General features: G+C 54.9%; 1 protein-coding gene across 9 annotated transcripts in view; it reads right to left on the bottom strand.

The window, feature by feature from the left end:
* LOC141751445 (uncharacterized) overlaps positions 1-20,319 on the bottom strand; it is a 111,758-nt gene that overhangs the window by 37,893 nt on the left and 53,546 nt on the right. Inside the window, exon 1 of one of the 9 annotated variants that reach the window (XM_074608204.1) lies at positions 5,442-5,536. The exons of the other annotated variants lie outside the window; for them this stretch is intronic. Within the exon in view, the coding sequence (XP_074464305.1) occupies positions 5,442-5,505 (64 nt within the window). The 5' untranslated portion in view covers positions 5,506-5,536. Of the gene's footprint in view, positions 1-5,441; positions 5,537-20,319 lie in introns of those variants that run through there. 9 annotated transcript variants of the gene reach the window in all.

Genomic DNA, 20,319 nt, shown 5'->3' with positions numbered 1-20,319 from the left:
CCTAAAGTACCACCTTCCTCTATCCTCCCCCCCCCCCCAAAGTCCTTAATCTCCCAGATTAACATCTGGAAGTAAAAAAAGCAATAATTAATTTCTCCTAGACCTCATCTAGCTACGCAGGTGTCAAAGCCCCTGGAAGAAGGATGGCTTCTGGTGTGGGTAGCCCCTGTGCACATCAGGAGCCAGCTCCAGATGCCGTTAGCGGCTTCCCTCAACAAGGGGAAGAGCACAGAGAGGATTAAGCAGCTCCAAGCCTGGGCTCTTAGACTGTATGGGGTTTCTTTGCTGATGCCGAGTATCTGCATCCATCCCCTGGAGCCATGAGTGGGGTTTCCCCAGGAGGCCGGGGGAGAAGAGGAGGAGGAGGATGGCAGCCCAACTCCACGGAGCTGCTCAGGGGCTGTTTGGGGGATGGCAAAGCTCTGTGCAGAGCTACCTGCCACGCTCTGGCTGCTACCAAGGACTCGCACAAACAACCTGCACAAAGAAAATGCCGCCAGAGCGAAGCCCCACACACCCTGCCCTGTGCCACAAGCTGAGCTGCAAAATCCTCATTCCTGGGTGCTCTCCGCAAAAGGGCAAAGTCACCAGATATTTCCAGTGATCCCCGCTGCAGGTTGAGCCGGGAGCACTGTGTAGTTAGTCTCCGTGGTTCACGGCATTGGCTGCTGCCAGCAAAGGAAAGGAGGAACTGGGAGGGAAGAACAAGAGCAAGCACAGTGGGGGGACGGTTAATTAGAAAAGCTGCCCGAGATGTGGGCTTGCCAGACAAACTTTGGGATGTCCCTCCACGCCTCATCAATGCAAATGAAGCAGAAGGACCCAGGGAGATATCCCAGGCTCTCCATTGGGTTTACACCCACATAACTGGATGACAAGGCTGGCTCCCGGCAGCCCCCGGTACCCTTCAACCCATAGCAGCAGCCTTTTAGTCTCCACCAGCACCAGTTTGGGAGCTGCTGCACACCGAACCTGCTGTGCTTGTAAACAACGCGACTCCAGAAAGAAATATGGTGTGGGCAGACTGACGTAAAGGAGCCCATGACCCAACACAACCATCTCTCCCCTCTCTGCTTCCCTCCAGCCCCCCCAGCATCCACGCACACCGATGTCCTCCTAGGGACACACAGCCATGGTCCACCTTGGGACCGCTGCAGTGCTGCTGTGGTCTCCTCAGGCATTAAATGCCTCAAAAATGCCAAATCATTATTTTCTACCTAAACGCAGATTTTCCTCAACAATCTCTGGTTGAGCACCCAAAAGAAGTCCTTCCCATGAAGGAAAAGCAGGAGGATCCAGCTCTCCCTGCATGGGGTCTGTGCTCCCATTCAGGAGACATCAGGGTTGGCATGGATATCCCAAGACCTGGGTGCCAGATCTCAGGAAGCTCCAGCTGGAATGACATGAAGCAGGCGTGTGCTAAGGGTCAGAGAAGAAGGCTGGATGTGTGGCACAGGAAGCCAGACCCCATTCCTGCTTCTGTCCCTGACTTCCCCCATGACCTTGGATATATATTCCAGGGGCACCATATTTTCAGGCAACTTCTGCTCCCATTTGAGCCCGGACTTACCTGAGCAGAGCCTGGTGTGGCAGGCAGGTTGCTGAGCAGGCTGAAAAGTCAAACCCTGATCAACAACTTGGTTCCTCACCCTTCAGAAGGTCTGCCTTTCTGCCACCCCATTTCCAACCAATTTGTCAGAGCCACCAGGGTGGGAAGGAGATACTTCACATTTGTACAGCTCTCCAAGAGCTGGGGGGAAGTCCCTCTTCTCCAAAATGGCTTGTGGGAGTGGGGTCCAGGAAGAGAAGTCATAAAGAAAACCCTCCTTAGAAACCAAATCAAAGCGTTGGGAGTTTGTACAGAGCCAGGGTAGATTCATGAGTCCTGTTCTCTCAAGGGAGGCCAGACAAGTCATTTAGGCACAGTAAAAGCATTCTACGTTGAAGCCCCTCAAGGCTTGCAAGGGACTTTGATTTCTCCCCAATGCTCTGGGACACCTGGAGCCCAAAGCTGCCCCAAGAAGGGCAACATTTGTGCTCCAAAAAAGTGCTGCAGATACAAGGAACTCAGAAAAAGCAGCAGCAGCGAGAGCCCTAGATCTGCCAAGCCCCGGCACGCCGGACCAGGCTGGCCTTTGCTCTCTGTCCCCAGTAGTTGTGTAGCTGTCACCCAGCGCAGCTTTTTGGAGACCCTTTGGGGCAGGGCAGCAGGGGCGAGCCAGCGCCTAATCCTGCAGCATCAGCTCCCACCACTCCAGCCCTGACAGCAGCAGCAAGGAGGAATGGAAAAATACAGAAAGGAGCTGAATAAAGCTCCCTCGTAAAGGGGCTCAGACCACAGTTTGGACCCTGTTTCCCACCCTTGGTCCTATCTCCCACCCTTGTCTTGACAGCCGCACAGTGTCTCCACGGGGAGAGAGCAGATCCGAGCTGCAAACTTTAAAAAAAAAAAAAAAAAAGGAAAGAAAAAAGGAGAGAGGGAGCGAGCAAGCGAGAGAGTGTCTGACTACAGCCCTAAGGGCTGTCACAACAGATAAAACCTCAGCCAGGCTTCGCAGTTTGAGCTCCTGCACGCTAATGCACAGCAGAGCTAAAAATACCGACGTGTGGAAAAGCAGAGGCTGCTGTTGCTGCCTTTCGAGCTGATCGCGGGCTCCAGCTCCCCGGCCAGCCCAAAGCAGCCAGATGCACGGCCGCGGAGGGGGAATTGCGACCCTGGAGAGGGGCAGGGACACCCCAGGGGTCTCCCCCACCACCCAGCCATGGGGCTGGCTCTGCCCATGCCGTGCCCGGCTGAGCTGTATCGCAGAAAGGGCTATGTTGGGTTTGTGCTGATGTGAAGTAAAATATCTGGGCCACGCGCTTTCTGCTCCGCAGGCAGAGCAGGATGGCAGCAGAGGGATGGAGCAGCCTTAGGGAGAGGGGCCGACGTGCAGAGAAAGGGGAGGATGGAGCCCACAACGAGGAGGAGGAAGAGGAGGATGCGGCGAAGCCTTGCGAGATGGCGAAGAAGCAGGACAGACCCAGAGCCCCATCCCCGGGGCTGCAAAACAAGCAGCCCAGTGCTAATCCCCGAAGTCAGCCTCGTGCGAGATGGGAACGAGTTTGTGGCCGCATTGCCATGCTATCTCCCGATTTATCTGGCCATCTTCTCTGCAGCAATTGTTACCCTATCTGAGGCCCGGGAACAGGAACATACTTAACCATGCACTTAAATTCAAGCATGCACTTAAAGTCTGTTTTCTTCAATGGAGCTGAAGGACACGCTCAAGGGTTAGCACGTGATTAGCTGCTTTCAGCAAAGGTCAGTTCTCTGAACCGGGGCTCGCTCAGGGCCCCCTTCTCCCAAACCCGGGGAGGGCACCAGGGTGTCCCTAAGCTGTTACATCCCCTCCTGCAAATCCAGACAAAGCCCACTGCTCCTGGGGACAGCCGTCCTCTGAAACGCTGATTAACACCAGGCATCGAGCAGTCGTCACGCCTCCCGCAGCAGGTTTGTGTCATCCCCATCAGACATTGAGCACAGCAGCCGCCTGCCCAAAGCCCCCAGCTCTGCAGCCCAGGGAGGTCTCGGTCTCATTTTGGAAGCCATCACGATGGTGAAGACTCAGATGGTCTCCCTCAGCTCACGGCTAGACTGCATCTCTCCTATGCTGTGCATGCTCCTGCTCGGTCCCACAAGCAGGACAGACACAACCATCTCGGGGTCACTTTGACCCAAGACCTGGAGCCCAAACTCAACCTGGGGACACCAAAAATAGTTTCCAGAGCCCCGGCGTCCTGGCTAATGCAGCCTGCGCTGCCTTCCTGCACCTCACAGGGATCAAGACCTTGCCTGTTCATCAAGATGAGGAGAGAGGCTCACCCTCCCCAGTCAGCACCCCCATATCAGCCCTGCATCACGCCTCCCACATCAGCACTGACCCACCGGCAGAGTTCACAGCCCAGTTACCCCATGCATCACCCAATTCCTTTTCTACTCACAATAATATTCAAGACACCAGCGCAAAGTCCCCACGGATCTGTTTCAAGTTGCATTATCAGCACATTTGGCATTTTCATCATGCTTAGAACACGGTCCCCTACAAATGGCCAATTTATCTTGAAAGCAAACGCTTGCCTTCGAGGCTGAGGTTTCCAGCAGGCAGCGGCTGTGCCAACACAGCCTTTGGGCAGGGCGGAGAGTCCTGCGAAACCCAACAGCATCCACAATGTCCTACGCTGGGACACGTGGCCGGGGAAGGAACAGCAGCCCCAGCTCCACCAATAACCCAAATTTCTCAGCACCTCAACTGGTTATTTTCACCCTACCAGGGCAAGCCACGATGGCAGATCAGTTTTTGAATAATCACTATTACTTAGATTAATTAATTGATGTTTCCACAGCGTGTTGAGGAATTAAAAGGAGGGGGAGGGTGAAGGAGAGGGCAAATCAACAAAAAAAAGTGCTACCTAAGCCAAGAAGGATGAACACCATGCAGGAAGAGAAGAGCATGTTTTCATAGTAATTACAGCATCAGTGTTTATGGATTAGGACAAGAAGGTCCCCCCAGGCGCTGGCTGCAGCTGGGTGGGTCTGCAACCAGGCTCCCTTGCGCAGGATGGGGCAGGAAAACCCCCTTTCTCATCCCAGCACAACCCATCCAAGCGGAGCAGCAGTCACTCATCTGTTATTTGTTTTGCAGCATGACAAACTCCCCAAACACCAAACTCTGGCTTTTTTTTTTTTTTTTCCCCTTTTCCAAATCAAGTAGACACTTGCCAAACAGCCAGCCCAGCCCCACACTTCTAGTATTTCAAGGGCTCTTCCAGCCCTCTTTTTTGCTGCACGCAAGCACGTTCATATTGTATCTACACTAGCTTTACGCATCACCATCCAACTATAAACCAGTGTTGGCAAATATCATAGCACCATCACAAGGTGTCGCAAAACCTTTTGGCTTCCACAAAGCCCCTGATCCCGGAGCCACAGAGTTATGGAAGAAAAAAACCCAAACCTCTTCTTTCATTAAAAAGGAAAATTCACAGCCCTCATGGTTAGAGGCAAAGAGTTGAAAATACGAGTTCTGAAAACATGGCTCCTAGCCACACAGAAACTGGAAAGCACATATAAATCAAGATTTTTCACACAAGTCTTACACCAGACTTTTGATCTGTGGGCAGCAACCGGCATTACAATCACTCTCCTTATTTGCTTACATTTGAGCATTGATAGTTCCCAACAGAGCAGCACTCACAACTCATCACTTTTCCAGAGTCTGCTCCAGCAAAAACCTGGTTGTCCGTGGAGAAGCCTAAACAGGAGCTGATCCATCTACAACCAGCCATAATCCCACTAACGAAGAGATCCAGGGAGATCAGACGCCCAGCAGACCCTTTGACCAAGCGAGACCCCCTGCTACAGCCCTACCCATAGCTCTCAAAAAACCCCAATTCCTTACCTCTTTGGCTCAGACGATCACCGGTAGCCACCAACACTTCTGCTGAACCACTGGGTAGCTTCATCGTCAAGTTTTTAATTGAAAACCCTCTAGAGGCAGTGCTGCACCAGCTGTGGTCACTCAGGATGGTCTCACCCCGATAGCTCTCTTGAGGAACCACTTTGCAAGAGGAGGCTAAAGGGGTATGGAAACTCCCACCTGGAGACTCAGAGCTGCTCAGCCCAGGGCCTGAAAGCAGCTCTCCAGTTCTGGCAGGCTGATGCCCCAGGTGGCCCCATGTTGGACCCCTCTTTCCTTACCTGATGCTTCAACTTGGATTGTAAGATCTGTGAGACAAGGAGCATCTTATGCATTGGTCCGGCTGCCTGCAGCCCGAAAGTGCTGCTCTAGCAAAAGTAAAGAGCAGCAGATAGATGCGTTTCTAATAAGTATTATCAGACTCATCACCATCAATGTCTCCTTGTTGGTCTTCCTGCCAGAGCGTCCAAGAAAGAGAGGGGCTTTGGGCTTTCATGCCTCACAGCGTTGCCACCGTCAGGGTCCCATCCACCAACCAGCACAAGGAGGTCACCTCACAGCACTCCCTTTCACAGGCCTTGGGGCAAGTTAGCCCACCCCATCCACTTCTCCCGAGGTCAGTGCAATGCTCTCAGCCTCTGCACCCCGTCTCCAGCCTCCTGCCCAAGACTTGGAAAACCCAGAGCCACTTCAGAGGCCCATGCTGTCACTGGGGTGAAAATCCAGGCATTTGGACAATTCAGAAAACCCAAAAACCAGCCTTGGTCCAAACTTCTAAAGATGCTCCTAAACTGGCGCTGCCTGATGCTGCTGGGGCAGGCTCCCCTCGTACACTCCTGTCCTGAGTTCATCAGGCCTCTTCCCGAGCTCCAGCCTCTTGAAATTCTGCACACTAATAAAATCCTAACTAATTTACATCCAAGATGGGGAGTGAGTGGCAGCTGTTGCTATAGAAACCCTCTCCCGAGCCCTGGCTCCTGGCTGCAGCTCCAAAAGGAGCGACTGGAAGCCAGCTTGGTCCCCAGCCCCAGTGGCATTGGGACGTCCCATGGTGTCCGGCCAGCCCGGCATGGGCTGAACCCAGTGCTGCTGCCTGAGGTCCCGCTGTATGAGGGATGCATGGAGGATGTGGTGTCCACCACCACCACCATCCAGCCCGCGTCCCCTGTCTTCCTCCAGGCCCTGCCTTTTGCACCCTCCATCACTAAAGGGTCTTCCCTGCCCTCCACCCTTCCCCAAAAGCCTTTAATCTCCTGGAGCCAGGGAGCTGCGTGACAAACCCTGATCTCATTTGGAGAAAGCAAAATAAAAAGGACAACAAAGCAGAATTGCTCCCTGAGCTGACAGACTTTGGGGAAAAGCTGGAAAACCTGAGCTGAGGATCTCACCAACAGAAGGAAAACTTGCAACGTGTTTAACAATTAATGTGGTAATTTTTTTTCTTAAGTTGGACTGATGATTACTCAGCGCATGACCTATGCGGGAGTTAATGCTTTGGACTGATTACAGCACCTTACACAAGACCTTCCGTCGGCTCCGAGCAGGCTGAGTCCTGGTTTACGGAAGGAGCTCAGCTTACAGCATGAAACCTGGACCCATGACCAGGGCTTCACCGTTCCCTGACAGCTTTGCTCGGCACGGAGACATCACATCTCCACGGCAAAGCATCCAGGAGTGAGCTTCTTGAGCAGAAAAGCAATCAGAGGACATCATCTCCGCGAGGAAGGGAAGAAAGCAGCTCCCCTTTCAGTAAAGCAACGAGTGAACCCAGAGCGACTGCCCCACCTCCAGCCTTCCCGCTGGAGCCAGGTGGTTGCGCCATGAAGGGTGCTGGACCCTGAGCTCTGCTAGCAGCACCTGGCCGCAGATCTGCTCACCTCAGCACATGGGGGACAGTCAGTGAGAAAATGTATCTGGTCCCGGATCCTGATTTCAGTAACACCCATGTAAAGCTGGAGGGAATCAGTTCCTGAACTGACCCGTCGTCTGGTGTGTCAAGGAGTGGCAGGCGCACACATGCTGGATACATGCTGGTGGGGTGAATGTGCTTCCTCCCCCATGAACATATTCCTCAGGTCTTCCCGGGAGCAGGATCCAGCCCACAGCACAGGTGCTCCTGGGCCAACCCCCTTTTCCCTTGGCCAATGTGCCAGGGATGTATGAAGGTTGCTCAGCAGAGATGTCTCCCTCATCTTCTACATATGTGCCATGCCACGTGGGCACCATGAGTCCAGGATCGTGGGTGGTAGAAGGCTCCTGGCCCGTCACCTTGTCCCCAGGGACAGATGTCCCTGGCATACCTCAGGATCTATTTATTCCTCCCTCCAGCCCTCGGCTGCCTGCTCCGTCATGCAGGGAAAAACTGACTCAGACCTTCCCGAGATAAGGCGACCACATCTGCAGCCCAGCTCCCCAGGAATGCAATCAAAATAGCGACCGGCAGCCCAGGCGAGGGAAGGAGGGGGCAGAATTTTCGCTGCTGACTCCGACCCCCTGATGGACCGTTGCCATGGAAAGCCGGCAGCCAGCAGCCCCAGCTGGGGTCCTGCTGAAGGATTTTCCCTGCTTGGCCTGAGGCGAGGGCAAGGGGAAGGGGGGGAAACGCCGGGGAAGAGCTTGCATCTGGCTGCAACAGCCCCCCCCTGCTAGCAGGTGTGGAGCTCACTTCCCTCTTGGCTGGAGAATCCCAAGATGGTTTGTGATCCAGCAGCAGGCTCAGAAGCTGATGGGCAGTGTTTGAAGCCTGGTGCGGGAGCACGGATAATAAACCCAATAAACGCAGCTCCATATTAGAGACAGTGGGATCAGGGAAGGAACAGAGAGGCTGTAACCTAAGACCGGGCTGCCGTCCTCCGAGATGGTGAGGTCTCTGGGGCACCCATCCAGCTCCTCTCCCCTTCAGCCTGTTTCCTGTATTTTTGCATGAAGAAATAGGACAATAATTCCTCCCCTGCGGGGAAAAACAATACAGGAGCTGAAGCCGACCACTTCCAGGCTGCCTGAGCAGGCTGACATTTGGGGAAAGATTTGTACAACTTTCTCACTGGGAAAAAAAACCAAAAACCCACTGCAGTTGGAGATTGCACCAAGCTGGGCACTGCATGGTGGTTTCTTGCCCCGGTGCATTGAGATGAGGTGGAAAAGGCTGGAGCCTGAAGCTGCCTGCCTACACCAGAGCCTGGATCAGGCACTACAAAATCTGCTGCCAGCAGCCAGCACCCAGAGGAGCCGTCACCCCTCCCGCTGCCTCGCCGGGAGCTGGCAGGAGGGGACGGACAGCTGCTTCTCCATAATCATTTCTCCACCACTGACGACATGCTGGAGCTAATTTTCAGAAGACACCTTAGGAAGAAGAATGCATTTACAACAGACGAAGCACCAGGAAGAGCATCTCCTTCCAGAGAACCAAAGATGCACAGCAAAATAGAATGTCGCTTCTTGTTAACCCTTGCCTGTACCTAAGCAAGCAGTACAAAAGTTGCTGGTCAAATCCTGCCCACGTTCACAGTCTCGTAGCTTTGCCAATTGTTTGAGCAAGAGGGGGAAAGCGACTGTCTCTTCCGAGACACTACTGATTGAAAGCTCTCCCTGAAGGAGGGACCATGTCTCAGTTTGACGCCAAGACTTGCTCTCTCGGATACCTGCTGAGAGCTTGGTCTCAGTGATTGCTGTTCCCGGTGCCGCTTGGCCATTCAGCACGTGTGTGACACGCACGGCAGCCCCCGGGTGGGGAATGAGGTGCAAAACCTACCAGGTAGAGAGCCCAGCCCTGCTCTGGCTTAGAAAAGCATCCCTGGCCCAGGAGGGGGAAGGAGAGCTTGGGGAAGGGGAAGGGAGGGAGAACACCACCTGCGTATTGATCTGACGATATGAAAAGGGTTTTTCTTCTGGTTCCTGAGCTGGAGATGGGAACCTATTGGATGAAAACCTCAGCTCTCCCGCTGCCCTGGTTTCAGCCACTCCAGGCTGCTGTTTAATTAGATGAGCATTAGCAGAAGGGCAGCTGGGCAGCCGGGAGGGGCCCGGCTTTCTGTGCCCCACAGACCCCTTCTCAATGGGAGCGCACTGCTGTCAGAGACAGGGCTCGGCCGTGCCCACCGGGGCATCCCTGGCCGAGACGTGCCAGGGCGCAGACCTGGCTGACCCTCAAGCCATTGGGAACCCAGCCGCCCCCACGCAATGCAATTATTAATCCTTTCCCCCCACATTTCCAGCAGCTGCGTGTGAAGCCCAGCGACAGCTCAGGGTTTCCTCCTGCATCAGCCTCAGGTTTAGCTCAGTAACGACCTGGGAGCCGAGGAGGCTGGAGTGCGGAGCAGGCATTTTTCCTGCCTGCATCCTATCTGGGAGAAATTACAACAAAGTCGTGAAGGATTTGCAGTTATTTTCACACTCCTTTTCCCAGATTAACACATGGATCCACTTTCTGTTCAGCAGTCTGAGACTGTATTGTTTTGTCTCTGTCGCAACCTTGCACTCCCGCTTCCCAGAGCTTTCCAGCTCCCCACCGATGGGTATGGGATATCAACAGGAACGGAGGAGCTCGCTTTAATTAGCGTGCACTTCTTAATTGGGCTGCAAGCTCCCCAGCAAGTCAGGTAGTATTTTATCTTCATTTTACAGACCTGGGAGTGAGGAGGCTGCAGGAAGACCAAGGGACATGACCAAGGGTTGTCAGCAAGAAGGTGGCAGAGCAATGGAGAGATACCAGGAGTCCTCCCTGTCCCCATTACCTGCGCTGAATCCAGCAGTGACATTACCTGGTGACAGCTCACCAAAGCACTCTCTTTGCAAGGAATAATGGGACGATCCCAGATTACCCACTTGCATAAATCAGCCTTTTTCCCTTGCTATCAACAGAGCGACACAGATTTAAGGAAACTGGGTTAGATCCACATTTATATTGGGATGCAACACTCACAGGTTAAGCAAAGGTCCCTTGACTGTCAAACTGATGCCAAATCCCACCAGGAGAAAGACCCTGCCCACCATGGGGCTTTATGTCAAGGCACTACGAGGGGCACGGGACAAGCTCTTGTTACATGTTGTAAAAGAAACTTTCCAACAAATCCAGGATGCAGCTGTTTCAGCTGCTTTCAGCAGAAGACATTATCTGTGGAGCAGATAAACCCAGTTCAGCCTTACCTACGGCTCCACAGCCAGCTCCTCCGCAGCAGCGTCAGCTCTCAGCTAGCTGCTATCAGCACATCTGCAAGGCATCCGTGCCGGAGAGAACTTATGCCTGCTGGTTTGGAGGGAGAAAGCCAGAGCTTTTGCATTGTCCTTCTCCCACAGCGCTCTGGTCTGGCTGGTCTGAACTGGCTGCAGTGGGAGCAAGAACATGTTGCTCCGGTTTCTCACCCTGCCACGACTTTTCAGTCCTCATCCCTTTCCATGTGTACTCGTTCCCAGGACAGCGTGGAAACAGAAGGGGAATCAAACGGTTGTGAGCTCCCATGTAACAGTGGCAGTACGTGGGGCAACAACCAGCCTCCAGGTCTTCTGCAGACCATGGGTTGAAGGGCAAATGCTGGTGGAGGCAGTTGGGTGAATGTGTAACCCACAGCCAGGCTCTCCAGGGCCAGAAGACGTGGAAAACCAGGGCGGGTGAAGGAGCAGAGCCTTGGCTTGCATTTCCCCCCCACTCTCTTACTGTTCCTGGTTGCCCTTTAGGGAACGCTTTCATGCTGCACCTGCCCAGGGGAAGGTGTTAGCTGAGATGCACAACCTACCACGAGAAGCTGCTGTGCCCTGCTCTGGGACCTCCACATGGTCCAACAAGCTCCAACCCGCCATCTGCGGTGCACCACCAGGTCTGAGACCCCTACATCTGAGACCCCTACGTTTAGCTCAGGAAACAGGCTGACCAATATCTATGGCAAATAAGAGGAATTTGGGAGTAGGGAGCAGAAGGGTCAGTCAAGATGGGTGACACCAAGCCTATCAGCTCTGTGACGTGCGGGGACGCCCGGTGTTGGCTCTGGGGCTGGCATCCCTCCATGCTGGTGGTGAAGTGGGCTCAGGGGCTCTCTCCTTCAGAGAAGTCCAAAGGATAAATTTTCCCTGCTGCATCACAAGACCCAACTCAGCGGCCCACGTGCATGCCCATGAGGGCAATGCTCCATGCAGACACGCTTCGACCACGGAACTCCACCACTGCCCACGCGAGCACTGGAAACCTTGCACACACAAACCAGCAAGCACATGCCGCCGAGCAGAGACGGAGCTCCAGCAAGAGCTGCAGGGAGGACTGTGCCTACACCTCCGTGCAAACAACCCATCGGATCCAGGCAACAGTCCGCAAGCAGAGCGAGAGCTACAGGCGCCAACGTCCCCCTCCGGCTCCCAGCATGACTCACACCGGTTGCCATGAAGAAGTCAACATTTGCATGCAGCTACCCCACGGTGGAATGAGAAGCTCCCTCAGCTATTTGCTGACTCTCTGGGGGAGGGCAGTGAGTGGTGGGACTTCAGGGGCCAGCATGGTACCAGATGGCAAACTCTGGCATTTCCACAGGCATCTCCGGGCTGCTACCAACGTGATCCGTATGGGCAAGATGCCCCAGACGATGCTCCCTGCAAATGAGATGTTCAAAAGAGAAGGGAGTTGGGCACCCAATATCTATTGGATTTAGTTTTCTTTCAGCTTCTTTAAACTCGCAGCCTCAAAGCTGCCCACCCTCGCCAAGCACCACGCAGAATTAGCTACACATGGAGCGATCGATGCCGGCGAGGGAGAAGCGCGCGTGCGCTCGCACCCACTCAGCACACACCACTCAGCACACAGCGAGCGCAAGCGCACAGACCCCAGCCTGAAGCTGAGCTCTGGCAACAGCGAAACCCAATGTATCCACGGGCAGTTTCTCCCAACATCCGTGCATTGCACGGAGGTGTTCTCCCGAGCAATGCCCCAGCTCCGCAGCAGGACGGCTGCTCCCACAGGCATGTGAAAAGCCCCCGGTTTGGGAGAGAGAGGGTAATTATATGCCAGGGGAGCAGCTGATTCAAACCCTTCCTGACCCCAGGCTGAAGAGTTCTCCTGATCGATCACGAAGATGCTCTTTCATTTTCCTCAAGCGTTTCGCTGACGGATGGAAAAATCAATGCCCCACAGAGGAGTCTGGAGGGGGGTGGAGCAAGGGAAAGAAAGGGAGAGAAAGGGAAGGGGGAATTAAAAGGAGGAGAAGGGAGAGGGGAGAGGGGAGAGAGGAGTGCGCTGGGGGAGGCAGGGGTTCCTGGGGAGGGTGGTGGGAAGGCAGGTGGGCTGGCGGCACCTACAGACTTCGCCTGTCCCCGAGGTTTGGGATCTCCTCCACACATGGAGGACTGAGAGCAGAGCAAGGCTTCTCCCAGCTGGGTGCCATGGAGCCAAGGCACCGCTGCCCTGAGAGCCCCCATCGGCTGGTGCTTCCCCACACCAAGCACCACTTCTGCAGCTCCAATGGGGGTCCCAAATCTGAGCCGTGGGGTCCACCCCACAGCAACACTGCTGGTTTCCATGGAAACACCTCCCAGTTCCCCCATGGAGACGTCCCTGCTACCCACGGTCAGATATGGGGGAAGAAACCCTCAAGGTCCACAAAGCTTTTGGGTGAAAATTCCCCAGTACCTTGTTTTTCAGGAAAGTTGCCCTGCTGAGATCCCCCAGCTCTGACTCACTACATGGGTGCAGTCCAAGCACCATCTTGGGGTCCCATCCTGCCCACGGAGCTCTGCGGGGTGCCCCAGGCTGGGACAGGGATCCCCAGTGCCTCTGTGCCAGCGGACCCTGCGATTCCAGCATCTTGCCAGTTCTGCTGGGCAGAAAGGCTGCCAAAAGGGACTTCATCCCTTTACCGGGGGAAATCTTTGCTAAAGACCAAGTTAAGACCCGCACAACTCATCTAACTCCTCCGTTTCGGACTGTTGTGGTTTTCAGAGGGACAGTTGAGCCTCTCCATTTGCACCCGCTGACACCAGTCAGTGGAAAAAACACCCGCGAATCTCCCCGTGGGTCAGGGCAGAGCCAGGTCCACACTGCTGGACGCAAATGAAGTGGCAGCTTGCCTCAAACAGTTGGGGTTTTCCAGTATTTTCTTCCCCACATCCTATTAATAATTAACACAACTGCAATGAGACCAGCTTTTAAGAGGCTTCACTGCCATGGACTGCGTTTACAGTCCCTCTTCCAGGAGCAAAGGTTTGTCGGTTACCACTGGAAACCGGGAAGGCTCTGGTCTCGGCCAGGGATGCCGTCCTCATGGGAACCTGTCTCAGTGTCACCACCGGGCTGAGCCGACCCATCGTGCTGCCAGAGCTGAGGAGACAGAGCCCTGCCAAGGCAGCCCGTCCTCAGCCCCTTCCCTGAATCCCACCCTCAGTTCGAGATGGCTCATCCGGCAATTTTTAAATCGCCACCCTCTTCTTCTACAGGCTGATGTGGGTGTGAGCTCACCAGGCAGGAGGACAAGCTAATGCTCCCTCTCGAAATGGGATTTGGAGCTTAAAGGACACAGTTTGGGCGTTGGGGGTGGTCTCTGCCCACCATCCCACAACCTCATCCTCTGGCACCTGCAAAACAGCGAGGGAGCAAAGCCAGAGCAGCCCATTACAGGTCCCTCTTGGGGATGTTTTGCAGTATTTCCCTTTCCAAAGGACAGGGAGCACCTTCCATATCACCACGGGTCCCAGTTGCCCATCCGACCGTGCCATGCCAGGCTTGGGACAATGCTCTGGGCCACCTGGGAGGGGAGAACAGGGATCAAGCCATCCCCAAAGCCTGGGATTTGGACCGAGTGATCTCCGCACATCCGAACATCCTGCTCGGGAGAAATGCAAACAGAAAACAAGGGGATGGGATAGAAACAAAACCCACAGCCCAACCAGCCCCGTCTCCTGGTAATTGCTTTCCCCCCGCTGGGCTGGGGCCCCGATCCCCCGCCCGGCCCCACGCGGAGCAGCCGCACCGGCCAGGCTGGTTGGGGCGGCCGCGGCGCTGCGGGAGGCAGAGCGGGGCCTGCAAACAGCCCCGGCAATAAACAGCTTCCACATGCACGCCTTGCCTTGCCTAACCACCCGCTCCCCGCCCCGACATACCAGCACACTTATTCATCGCCCTGCGAGGGGCCGAAGCAGCGTCGAGGGCGCTCGGCCCCAGCTGCTCTGGCGCCTGCGAGATGCAGCCCCTCCTGGGATGGGGTCGCCTCCTGGGATGGGGTCCCCGCCAGCCCCCCGCAGTCCCCGGGGGGTGCGGGTAGCCTGAGGTGCCCATCCCACAGCCATGCCACAGCTCCAGGGCTGCTGCAGGACCCCCCAGGCTAGCAAACACCCACCCTACGTGTGGATGCCAGTGTTGGCAAACCCCCTCAAATCTCCTTTTAATCGGATCCCTAGTTGTCCTCCTTATCCCACGCTGTCCGCAACCCCCCAGGCCATCGTACCCTGTCTCTCCTTCCTTGAGGACCAGATCAAACCCTGGGCTCAAATCCACATCAGCCTGTCCCCCCTGACGGCGACAGTGTCCCCTTGTCCTCTGTATGGCAAAACCTCTCAAATTAGGGCTTGGGAAAGGGTTTGAGTCCCCAGCCCCGTGGCAGAGGGGGATCAGTACTCTGTAGAGGCTGTATCCACGGGGACGTTAGGGAAACATCACCCGATGAGATCCCATTGCTTTCCCATCCCAGCAAGGACAACAGGGCATGGGACAGTCCCATCCCGGCAGCCTCTGGGGATGCTAAACCTCCTTCGGAGGCAGAGAGCAGGCAGGGTTCCGGCTCGCTGGCATCCCGGCAGGTTTACGAGGAGATTTTTAGCAGCACCAGGAACAGTCCCTAGATTAGAGCTACAGGCTTCAAAAGGAGCTGCCGAGCGCGAGAGCCGAGGGCTGGAGTCGCTGCGGCTGAAAAGGGAACGCTGCACATTATAAATAGCTGCCTCACTGGCAGCACATCTGTTTCAGGCAGCGGCTCGGGAAGGCTGTGCGTGTTCTGGTTTGGCTATTTTGGGGGAAAGAGATTTGAAACTCACTCGTTATTATTATTGTTCGCCCAAGAGATGTGAATGATGCCCATTTCTCCTTTGCCTTTCCAAAACAGAAAGCAAAACGAAGTGAGTTTCAAAGCATCCTGCGGTGTAAGGTTCCCTGGGAGCTGCAGCTCTCGCTGGGAGGTGGTATGAGCACCCCAGTGACACACAGATCAAAGGGTGGTGGCACTAAACAAGGCTGGCCAGGGGACGGGGACAGCACAGCCCTTGTCTCTGCTCAGCCAGGAGCCACCCTACAGCCTTGGGAAGCCATGGGGGTGGGAGAGGGACAGGCGCTGCAGGCAGCAATGAGGCCAAGGGAAGGCGTCGAGGCAAGGCTAGGAGCGATGGTCCCCAAAATGCTATGGGCACGTCTGCACCTGCCAGACAGGACTGCCTCATCCCCCTGCTGATGCCACCATGCCCCCCCATTGCTCTGGCCCACCCCTGTACTGAGGAGATGCTGGATTCCCCTTGGGACCGACCTTGGTGCAGAGGAGCTAGGCTGAAGGCGGCCACAGTCCCAGGGATGCTCTGGCACCACCAGAACAGGGGACAGAGGGATGTCCCAAGCCCAGCTGCCTCATCCCTCGATGGGCCAATACCCCATGAAAGCCCACGTGTGCCGAGGAGGTGTGGGACACTGCCAGAGCGAGCGGAGGAGCATGAAGTAGCATCCGACGTCCGGCAGCGTCGGAGCAGCTTCACACAACCCGGCCCGAGCGCTCCCGAACAGCCCAGCAACGGCTCATTAATCACTCGGCACTGCCGCGGGATGGAGGCCCTTGCCGACCGCCGCCAATCCCCGCGCCGTTACCACAGAAACAACCCTTACCCTGCACAGGCTTCAAAGGGTTTTGTGCGTGTGCCTGTGTGTGCTGCTCCATCTCCCCCCTCCTCCCGATGTTGTTTTGTGTGTGTGTGTATGTGTGTGTGCGCGCGCACGCAAGAAAGAGGTTGGGGTTCTTTTTTCCTGTCTTCCCTGGGAAGTGTTTGGCACCAGGGATCAGATCATGTGAAAAGCGAGTGCAGGAGAGACGGACAGATGGACGGAGCAAAGGAGAACCGGGCGAACCAGCCGTGATAGCCACAAGGCTGGGGGGGCTTTGGAAAGGAGAAGGGAAAGGGTTGGGGGTGGGGGGGCGCAGAGGCAGCTGCGGTGCTAACGAGTCAAAAATAAATATTTATATGGGGAGAGTTTTAAAACCCTATTTTGCATCGTTATAATAAATTATTCATCTGCCTGTTTCTCCCTGCCCGCCTCTCCTGGTAGGGAGCTGTGAAGGGGATGGTGCTGCGGGGTGGGTGAAGGGGGTCACGGCTGACCAGGACCCCCCCCAGCACCCTGGGGAGAGGAGGCAGAGAGGTTTTGGGGAGGGAAGCGGGGACACAGGGCAGATGTAACTGGACCCTGAGACCACCACGGCGGTGCCATATGGGGAAGGGTCGGGAGAGGTGGGTGTCGGGAGCAGGCGGCTGAAGGTGCCCAGGGGACTCAGTGACCTCCCGGCCAGCAGTGTCAGGAACAACATGGCTGCTCTTGCACCGTACGCTGGTTTTGAACGGACCCCTCTGTGACTCCCAGACCCTCACATTTTTGTTTTGGCAAAGATAGCAGTTTCCACCAGGCTGGCTGATGCCCCGCAGCACCCTTCTGAGGAGGTGGGGATGGGGAGCTCTGCAAGGAGCCCCGCTCCCCCCATCTCCGGGTGTCCTGGTGCAACCGCTGAGGGCAGGTACTCGCGTGCAGGCAGCGATACAGCTCCTGCCCACACTCCTGCACTCACACAGCCAGCCAGAGAGCCGAGCACTGGCTGGGACAGTGCTTCTAGGAGCCGTCCTCACCTTCGCATTTCCACCTACACACTGACACGTGTACGACAGAGCCCTCTGCAAAGCTGGCAGCGGCTTCCCATCGAGGTCCTTGAGCCGCAGCTCCGAGGCTGCCCCCAGACTCGGTCTTGACCCTTCTGGGTGCAGCAAAGCACTATTGTTTCAGTCACTATTGCACATCCCGGCGCTCTGATTGCAGCTGCCATCACCTCCACCAGCACACAAGGTTTGAAAAGAGCCACCAAGCACAAAGGAAAGGTGTTGGGAGGAAAGGTTTGCCGTGGCTATTTGCAGGCTCGCTGCAATTGCATTTGCCATAACTGCTGCAACAGAGACAAAAAGCAAGGAGGGAGAAAGGCACGAGCCTGTCTGAGCAAGCCACAAAAAGCCCCTTGCCTAGCTGGAGGCTTCCAGCATATGGAAGGGGAGGTAAGAGGGCTGGAGAGGATGAAAAATGATCTTGTGGATCACCCCACTATCCCCTCAGCTCCCTTTCAGCCTCTCCTGGCAGCTGCTCGTCTGACCTGCCCCTCCAGCGACTCCCCGGCAGCCTCCTCTGGTACTTCACCCCCAGCATATCTGAACATCAAACCTAAATCTCCCTTGTGCTACAGTTTAAGCCCATAATTTCTTGTCCTACCCACCGTAGAACACAGAGAATCGTTTATTCCTATCCTGCTTGCAGCAGCCACTGACATATTTTTGAAGGCTGTTATCACATTTCACCTTCAGTCTTAGACCTTTTCATGAAAGATGGAACAGAAACACAGGTTTGTGATGGGGAGGAAGGCCAGAATAACAAAGAGGTTTTTCTGGATCACACGTGGAAAGTGGGAAAGCCAGTGGGAAGGCAGGGAGCTGAGGAACAGGCAAGGAGTAGCCAAGAAGAAGCTTAAGTGCCACCAGCCAAGTTCAGGACACAAGGAGAGATGCTGGAGACACAGATCAGCAGGGAGGAAACGTGATGACACGAGGGTCGCAGTGACATGGTGCAGAGCACCGGGACAAAATGGGCCCGGGGTTCCCACGCAGGGTGATGTGGCAGTGCCTGAAAGGGGCATTGGGACTCGGTTGCAAGTGGGGAAGAGAGCTAGCTGGCCTTGCTTCTGCTGGTACCGTTATTTATGGCAGGTAACATGCCAACTCAGTCCTAAGGTCCTGGAAAGGTGAAATGGAGAACCACAGACATGAACGGCAGGCACCTAACAGCACGATCCAATATGCTTATCGTGCTTTTGCACGGCCGCACGTGTCAAAAGTACTTACAGGAAGGAGATAATCTAATTTGATAAGGGAGAGGGTAGAGGAATAACACTGTGGGCACAGATATCAGGAGCGGAAAACAAAGGAGAGACTGCAGCAGGCATCTGCTACAGACCCCCAGGACTCGAGGAGAGAAAGAAAGAACAAAAAGATTCCTGAACCAACTATCAAAGAGCTCGCAAACACAGGATACTTGTACTCAGGGGGCACTTTAACCACCCAGACATCTGTTGGGCGACAAACACATCAAAACGTAGTCAGAACGGTTTCTTCGTTATGTAGAGGACAATTTACAGATGAAGGAAGTAGAAAGGCTCCATGAAGCTACTCGCCAATAAAAAGACACTGTTAAAAAAGCAACCATAACAGGGGAAGTTTGGAGCCTGTGATCACAAGCGACACAAACCCACCGGAGTGAGGACACAGCGCACGAGATATTTACTTCCCAGCAAACACATTGCAAGGGGAACTAAGGGACAGGCAAGAGCAGCAGAGCTGGAGCTGCTTGTGGCAGCCCTGCACTTGCCCCCTCCAACAACACGGCTGTCGATAAGGGTCAGGATAAACCTCCCAAATGGGGTGGAAAGAAAAGAACCAGAAGGAAGAGCCCTTTGCATCAGAGATAGCCCTAACGGTGGGTTGTGGACGCAGAGAGAGGGGAAGCCCATGATCCCACCTCAGCTAGCAGCTACAGCATGACTCAGGACTGCCGAAGACAGGCTTTTGCCCAGAGCATGGGCAGGTAAAACAGGAGCAGGCAGCCCGTAAGAGCTCATCTCCTGAACACTGAGACTTTCCACGCTTGTTACATGAATGAAATCAGCCCTTGTACATCACCGCAGGAGCTGAGCACCTCCAAATACTGGGTCCCCTCTTGAACATCGCCCCTTGGTCCCTGTACCCTGTACCAAAAGCAGAGACAAGGTCTGGGTTTTACAAACCAGAGCCCCAGCACAAGGTCTGTGCGGTGCCGTGGCTCCTGCCTGTCCCCCTGCAGAGGCGGGGGCTACTGCGTGGAAAGGGGTTTCACAACATCCAGCACTAGAGACACAAAACACTCTTGCAAAACTTGGAGATACAAAAGCAAACACATCTGACGAGTCTGTGCCGCAGCAGAGGGGGTTTTCCAGCACGCAAGGCCCTTTGGCTTCTAGAAAGGAAAGTAAGGAACATATAAGAAGTGTTTTGTCTGTGAACTCCTAAAGGAGTTTGGAAAAGATCTGGCTTCAGCAATGTTACCTGTGCTCCAGGCAGAGCTCCAGGCTCTGGGGGGCACAGGCGGCAGGAGGTGGCCCATGGCCACCCCGCGCCCTGGGGCATGCGGACCCCGGCTCCCCACAGCCCTCCTGTCCCACACCTTGCATCCCCCACCAGCCACTCAATAAATTAAGGCTTTGGCACTCTATAATAGGGTCCAAAACTAGCCAGGTTTTAAAGATGTTTTGTGTTTAAAGATTAAAATAGCGAACGACTTGAAGTGCCTAAAATACACCTGAAAATCTGGCCCTTTGGCATTTAAAGGACCTAAATTTCACCGAAGGGGGTGGGATGCAGCATGAGCCTCTGTTTCTCCTCCAGAATCATCCGGGCGATGAAGGGATATGTCATCCCCTGCTTCCCACACCAAGAGCAAGGACCTCCTCAGCCTTCACAGTTACCTCCAAGCAGATGCAGAAACTGGAGATCCGCAACTTCAAACAACATAACTTAAAAAAGTGCCATCACTTGGGGATAGGAAAATCTCCCCTAATTTTGGCCACAT

This window comes from Larus michahellis, chromosome 15 (assembly GCF_964199755.1).
Source record: "Larus michahellis chromosome 15, bLarMic1.1, whole genome shotgun sequence".
In the NCBI taxonomy this organism is placed as follows: domain Eukaryota; kingdom Metazoa; phylum Chordata; class Aves; order Charadriiformes; family Laridae; genus Larus; species Larus michahellis.
This window is presented reverse-complemented; position numbering and strand designations above follow the sequence as displayed.